Below are 8,393 nucleotides of genomic sequence, written 5' to 3'. Positions count from 1 at the left end.
GTAATGAACAAACTTTACCTAATTCTCTCAGCAAATAATAACAAGTCAGTCCACTGGTGACAAACTACAAATTGTCATAACTTACCCCTGAAATTTCCGTAAACGAATAAATAAGGAGTCTAAAGGAGACATCTGTGTAAACTTTTCCATCAACGTAATTATTTTTATTTTAATACATTTCTCAATACTTTATAAAATAGGGATGAAAGAGATGAAAATAGGGATGAAAAAATAGAAGTGAATGCAGTCGAAATGCAAACTCTCAGACGAATGTGTCGGGTTGTGGTACCGTGGTTAGTATGGTGGACTCTTGAGTTAGAGTTTCTGGGTTCGAACCCACTCGACCACATTTTTAATAATGAGGCCGCTTAGGCTTACAGAAAAAGCATGAAATTGAAGTATTTTTGTAAATAATAAAAACACAAATATTTATCTTTTAAATAAAAAATGCTTCAAAACGATTCTTCAAAAAGATGTTCGAATGGCGATATAAGAAAATAAAGACTAGGCTGAAATAAATACTATATACAAAATTTAGAAATGTGTGTTTATATGGTTTGGACATGTTAATCGAATGATTGAATAAAGAACAGTGAAACACATTTATGACGCGAATGCGGTTGACAATAGAACCAAAGGAAGATCGAAGAAAAATTAGCATGATCTTGGTCGATCCTTGTTGTTAAGAATTTAATGTTACCGAAAAAAAATATTAATTTTTTACCGAATACATATAAATAACGTGAAAAAAATCATCATTCACATTTTTTTTAAAAGCCATATTATTTAAAGTACTACAGTTTTACTGAGTATAGAGTTTGAGATTAAAATATGTACATATTTATTTACAACATTTTGTGTGTCCAAATACTTGTTCGATTATCTCCAATTATAGGAGTTATTTGTCATATTATTTTTTGACATCTCATCAAAGATGAAGAAGAATATGGAAGTCAGGGCATTTATGGGGCTGACGACCGTCATATGCAGGTTATAGTTATCACTTTACACAGTGTAACATTCACCAATTCTACCCATTATTGACAAACACACTACTTAAATTCTCGGAAGTTCTATATATATATGAACCAATTTTGAAACATTGTTGTTGAATCAATTGATGAGATGTCAAAAAATAATATGACATATTTATTTACTTAATATAAATGCCTCGAATCCTGGTACAAGCATACTTATAAAATTACATATTTTGTAATTTGGTAATACAGCTATACATTGTAAAGTAATTGCAATATTGTATGCAATATCCATTGTTACTGAAATACAAATATAAATATAATAAATAAATTTTTTTAAATAATTGAATACAGATGAAAATAAATGAAATCCTTCAATATTTTTAAAATAATTATTCAGCCTTCTTAAAATTAAGGTTTTTCTTCCTCGTACGATAAAAAAATATATTCTTAAAACATTTTAATACATCATGATAACAAACGACCCCTTGACGATTAAATCTAGTATATGAATAAAAAGACTAAGACATACTCAAAAAATATTTGTAAAATCACCCCTTTTCATACGTGAAATATATAATATTTGTATTTTCATCGTTTCTAATACTTTTTAATATTTTCTTTCAGGATGCGGACACAGTGGAGAGGTTGAATGAAGCAGGAGAATTGAGGAGAATGCTGAAACCATACAAGGTAGGGAATTTAAGCTTTATCGTTTACACGTGTTTTAACATTTTGTTGCCGGAAGATTTGATCGAAATACCTTTCAAAATAAACATGTGAGGTTTGAGATTATTTTGTACAAAAAATATGCTTTATTTTTTGGACTGTTTTTATATTGTTTAGAAAAGTTTTATGGACGATATATACAGCGTTTTTTTAGTGTATCTGTATTTTAGTGTATTTATTATATGACGTTTTATTTTAAAAGTCTCTATTATTCCCATTTTTGAAGATCCATATTTTTTGGAAAGTTGTATACAGTACAGTTGTATACAATTCTTAATTTTTGTATTTCCAAACTTCCCATTTGAGACTATATACATACACATGTTACATTAATATATTGGTGAATGTTGAGAAGAAAAAACAGTGCGTGTATAAAAGCTTAATATTTACTATCATCGATACATTTCTCTAAAGGTAGGGGATAAAAAAACTTGGACGTTAAAAAATAGGCGACGAGTCAATTAAGTTGGAGATTTTATAGTTCAACATATTGACATCAAAAATCTCATATTATTCGTGTATGTTAGACACGCTTTTACGCTAACCGTCTCGTTATAGGGGCTGTTTTTATTTGTCCAACTACGAATTGAAAATTTTCCATTTCATTTAACAAAGCTTTTACCGAAAAACGAATTTTATGTTTATTTTTTTGTATTGGCATGCGAGAAAAAAATTGGCGTATGTGGGTTAAAACTAACAGTTATACAACGTTTGAATGCACAGGGTGGCGGAAAATAATCACCCGATTGAAAGATGAATTAATTATTTGACAATTGTGAAATAGACAGCCGCAGTATACAAATATATTGATAAAACGGTCAAAAATGTGTATCAACACTGACGACAGTCACTTTACATATATCATCTTTCCACTCAACAAAAAATATTTTAATGATCATTATAGCTGTCCCACCGCATTCCCAGATCTGATACAGAAGCATCCAGGCTTCCTGGAAGATCTTCTCTTGCAAAGCATTTTTTTGCGCAACTAAGTTGCGAAATTTATTGAAAATATGGTATTAAATTGTGTTCAGTTTTTACAGTGAATTGACATTCAAAAGCATTCAGTATCCCTGTCATTGTAAGTTCGTAAAAAGATTTCTTTTACTATATTTTTTTTTGGAAAAAAGTTATTCTAAAACAAAATGATTTGATTTATTTTGCGCCACTTCAATTTTTTTGTATACTGCAGGTGTTTAGTTTACAACTGTAAAATATGATTTATGTATCATTCGCAAAAATTATAACATTTTCCGATAAGGTGATGAATTTTACGCCACCTTGCACCAACTTTTACATAAAGCGTCTCCAACGCAAGTCGTGCTAGCGTGTGCATGATCGTAAAAACATTTCCACTTTTAAAGTTTAAACTTTTTTTTTATTGTTATTCTCCGTAGAAAAGGAGAAAGTACCTACCCTTAAATTTAAATTTAATGTACGGGTGGATGAATAACAGATGAAGGCAAAGCAAAACTTACTGGAAGCCCGTCTCGCATCGCCGGGAGCCATTCTTTTGTTACGAGACGATTCTCAAATTTCGCATTTATTAAATTATACTACGAAAATATACATTTCTTCCATCTGGCGTCGTTAGGTAAACTTGTATCCCGCAATCAGTTTATACTCCAGAGCACAGTGCTTAGTAAGTTTGATTGCTATGCATTTTATAATTTAAAAAAATCGTGAAAAAAAATCAACGTCACAACCAATTCCATTTTCTTTATATTATTAAATAGCTTAGTTGTAACCACTTTTTTACTAATACAATTTAACTTACCGGTTTCGATAAGAACTTTGTCATCATCAGGGTATATTATAATTCAAAAACATTAAAATACTCTCACCAAAAACTTCCACACACTCCGAAAAAAAATATTTTAAATTTTAATCCCGTTAAATTGTATTAATAAAAAAGCAGTTAAAATTAAGTTATTTAATTTTATAAAGTTTATAAAATGTGCCATAAAGTATCTGCGGAAAACATTCAAGAAAAAATCCATTTTCCTTTGTTTCTTTTACTAATCTGAAATTTTTAAAGCTATATTATATTATATATATATATGTAATGGTTAGCGTGCTAAGCTACCATGCTGGAAGTCCCGGGTATGATTTCCAGGGAGGGGGGGTTAAAATAAATATCAGTGAGTTTACACTCTAATATTTATTTAATATTACCCTGGACTGGTCCCTGAATCGCAGGAGTGATTACCTTGCCTTCGTGTAAGAAGCGTTGAAGATAACGCTGCGTCAATACGATACAGTGCCCTATACACCATCGGGTGCAGATAAGGGTTAGAAGTTACCTTTAGAAGATGTGCTCGTATATTTTTTTACTTCTGTTGAGATAGTTTGATAGATGGAAAGATGGATATTTATAAAGAGAGGTAAAACAAAGTTATGAATCGAATGAAGTTGAAAAAATGACCAAAGAAGTCCAAGGAAAAATTGACAAGCTCAAGTATTTCAAATACTTGAAAGTAGGGAGCGGCGTGATAGTTAGTTTACACTTTTATAGATTTTATTTAATCGATGTCCTATTTCCAACATTCCAAACGCCATAAGGCAAATTAAGAATCATCATTTTTACTGTTTGAAACATACGTGTAGTCGAATATCTTTGAACATGACATTAATAGTATTAATCTTAACAATAGGGTGTCCTAAAATCCAAAAATAATAAACATTTTATACATACACACATATGTGTATATATATATATATATATATATATATATATATATATATATATATATATATATGTATATATATATATATATATATATATATATATATATATATATATAAATAATAATAAAACCCTTATCCAAATCCCAATGGTGCATAGGGCACTGTGACAAATAAACGCAGTGTTATCTTGATCGTTTACAAGTGAAGGAAAGGTGATCAGCCCTCAGCCTCAGGCACCAGTCCATGGTTAGATTAAATAAATATTACAATGAAAAAAATCACTTATATTTATTGTACCCCCTTTGGGAGTCGAACCCGGGACCTCCAGAACGGTAACCGAGCGTGCTAACCATTACACTACGGAGGCGGACATCTATATATATATATATATATATATATATATATATATATATATATATATATATGTGTGTGTGTGTGTCACGGCTGGAAATCTTTAAGATAGTCCAGGGATATATTAAATAAATAACATGAAAGAATGTCTTATTTTTATTTTAAAACCCCTAGGGTTTAAAGAAGAATTTCAAAGGAATTTTGCTACTCACGATTTTAAAATGTTTTCATGAATTTCTTTAAAAAACTGACTTAAATATATGATTTTAAAAAAATATTTCATCTCGAAGGGTAGATTACTTTTTCTCTAGTATAAACGCAGTGTTATCTTGATCGTTTACAAGTGAAGGAAAGGTGATCAGCCCTCAGCCTCAGGCACCAGTCCATGGTTAGATTAAATAAATATTACAATGAAAAAAATCACTTATATTTATTGTACCCCCTTTGGGAGTCGAACCCGGGACCTCCAGAACGGTAACCGAGCGTGCTAACCATTACACTACGGAGGCGGACATCTATATATATATATATATATATATATATATATATATATATATATATATATATATATATATATATATATATATATATATATATATGTGTGTGTGTGTGTGTGTGTCACGGCTGGAAATCTTTAAGATAGTCCAGGGATATATTAAATAAATAACATGAAAGAATGTCTTATTTTTATTTTAAAACCCCTAGGGTTTAAAGAAGAATTTCAAAGGAATTTTGCTACTCACGATTTTAAAATGTTTTCATGAATTTCTTTAAAAAACTGACTTAAATATATGATTTTAAAAAAATATTTCATCTCGAAGGGTAGATTACTTTTTCTCTAGTATCTTCTTATTCTGACCTTCATCCTCCTTCAATGATCCATAAGACACTCTATAAAATCAGAGTAGTGTTAATTTGATCTTTAATCTTATGAGTAAAAGGTAATCCATAATGGTTGACGAAAATATTCAACAAATAGCATGAAAGAATATAATGTTTTATTTAACCCCTAGAAATCCAAATAGGTATCTTCGGCAATTATTTTTTGACATCTCATCAAAGATGAAGAAGAATATGGAAAAAGGAAGAAAAGGGCATTTACGAGGCTGACGACTGTCATAGGCTGGTTTAAGTGACCACTTTACACACGTGTAACATTTACCAATCCTATCCATTATTGACAACCACACTTTTCAAATATTTGGAATTTCAATATAAATGAACCATTTCGAAACTTTTCTTGAATCACTAGAACTTCACTAGAGACAGCTGCTATTGGTGAGATAAAAGAAGCTTGTTATTGAGCAGAAACTATTTTATTATATTTATTCTTATGTGAACAAGTATTTGGACACACTCAAAATGTTGTATCTTCAGCGATATAGCATTCACACATATTTCATAAATTATGTTCTTTAAAAAATAATCATTTCTTTTAGGACACTCTGTAGAATAATTAAGCATATAACAATTACACCTGAGTTCATTTCTAATTAGTTTAATCGCTACCACTTAACATAGCACAGCTCGAACAAAATTCATTCGGTTTTCCATCACTTTCTTGCCTGGTGATGATGATGGGTAATGAAGGAGACACGCATAGTCTACGTTTTCAACCTGGCGCCATTTTTTGTATTGATCTCGTTTACATACACGGAATAATTGTGATTACATCTGTCTATTACGCCTAACCTAAACTACATTTGAGAGAACAAAAAAAACTAAATTTGATAACCTACTTATTCGTTGTAATAACACGGTTCTGTTTAGTTATTCCACCATTATCACTTAATACGTTTACTGCGTTCAATATATCGTGAATAATAACGAGACACTAACAAAATATAATTTTCAAAACGCTTAAGCTATACTAGAAATTTTGTAGATACTAGACTCTTTGTGTATAGATTTCACGCGCGGAGCATCTTTATACTCGCTTTGAGACAAGCGAGTATAAACATGAGTCGTCGAGGAACTAAAGCTGAGCTTACACACTCGCAAATTATACATTCAGACATGAGAATTTAATTAACACTATTTTGTATTTATTTTCATTTACTATACATGTAAGGGTGTACTTTCGATTGCGCGATGATTCTTTAGAGCCATTTGACTCATTGTTATCAAGCATACGCCTCTAACGCGTATTCTGTACCGGGGAAAATATTAGACGTTCGCGCCTGGCGCGTATGCTGTACACAACGTGTTACACAACAATGATATTTTATACTATTGAATTCATGTTATTTTCACTATAATCATTCAATAAATACTGTTTTCACTAATCATTTTTGCAAACTTATCCAACAATATTAATTTATATTCAGCATCTATGGTTGGATTGAGAAAGCTTTTATTTAGCTGAGACATTTATTATTTATTATTTCAGTTGTGTGGTTATCAATCATGAGTAGAATGATGAATGATGCACATGTGTAAAGTGATCACTTAACTAGTTTATGACAAGCCATAAACCCTGTCAAAACCCTGACTTCATATTCTTTTTTGTTCATGTTGAGATGTCAAAAAAATATATAAAAATAACGCCTAAGTAGAGAAAAGATTACCTTAGATTTGTGAAAAAGTATTTGAATACACTCAAAATTTTGTAAATAATGAAGTGTTTAAAAATCAAAGCCTACTGTCATATTTGTCCATGACTAAATCACGTGACAAAATCATCGTACTGATATACATAATTAATTTGACATCATCATTCGGACTAACAGAGGAAAAGCGCTATAATAAGGGCACTCTATAGAATGATGTAACCAGGTTACGCTATCAAGGTCAATGTTACCGGAAATGAAAACAACTCGGTAGCAATTCTTTTAGATCGAGTTGGCACTGGGCGAAGTTGTCCGCGAGTCAAGATGCCCTAGTTCGCGATATACAAGTGGAACGGTAGACAAGAAAGTTTGTTTACTTTGGATAAAAGACGCAGAAAACTTTGTGATATTTTCCAAACATATTAGTATTATTTTTCAGGCGTTGTGCATAGAGGAACTAGTCGACAAATGAGAACCATGAAACTCTTAAAGTGTTTTTTTTTGCTTTACGTATCCAATTTCACTTTAAAAGCACTGCGCGTCGGTTGAAGTTGACAAATTTTGAACCATTTTGTTTCAAACAATATGAATGTTATTTGTATTACAATGATCCACAATGTTAGTGATTTAAATATTCAAAATTTTATATCAATATTATTCATTATATTGGACACTGGATTATACACCCTACGGATGGGATGTCGATTTTGAAGATGTCCTAACTTGAACAACAATATGAAACATGTATCATTCTTCCCTTTTTTAAGAAAGAAAATGGAAGAAATTTATCGAAAACCTTACCGATTTGCGGAAAGATTTAAGACCATTGCATATATACAGGTTTCAAAAATAAATACAATATGGTTGTTCAATAATGGACAGAATAAGGAACGTTAAACAAGTGCACAAAGTGGTCGCTTAATCCAGCCAAATGCCAGGACGTAATCCGTAGGATGCTCAGACTTCTTCTTTCTTAAATATCTAAAAATCTTCTTTCATAAATAATGAAGAATGATACATGTTTAAATTTTTTTTTAATAAATTTTCGTCACTATCAACAAGCACAAATTTCGCCTACAAAATACTGTTTAAATATATA

At 30.7% G+C, this 8,393-nt stretch overlaps 1 protein-coding gene across 1 annotated transcript in view; it reads left to right on the top strand.

Annotated features, from left to right (window-relative positions):
- LOC148310926 (uncharacterized) overlaps positions 1-8,393 on the top strand; it is a 160,582-nt gene that overhangs the window by 142,869 nt on the left and 9,320 nt on the right. Inside the window, exon 4 of the mRNA XM_088257608.1 lies at positions 1,605-1,670. Within this exon, the coding sequence (XP_088113734.1) occupies positions 1,605-1,670 (66 nt within the window). The remainder of the gene's footprint in view (positions 1-1,604; positions 1,671-8,393) is intronic.

The sequence above is a fragment of the Brachycentrus maculatus genome, unplaced genomic scaffold, assembly GCF_059751285.1.
Source record: "Brachycentrus maculatus isolate JH-2025_06_01 unplaced genomic scaffold, ASM5975128v1 h1tg000085l, whole genome shotgun sequence".
NCBI lineage: Eukaryota > Metazoa > Arthropoda > Insecta > Trichoptera > Brachycentridae > Brachycentrus > Brachycentrus maculatus.
Note: the sequence above shows the minus strand (reverse complement) of the source record. Positions and strands in the feature narration are given on the sequence as shown.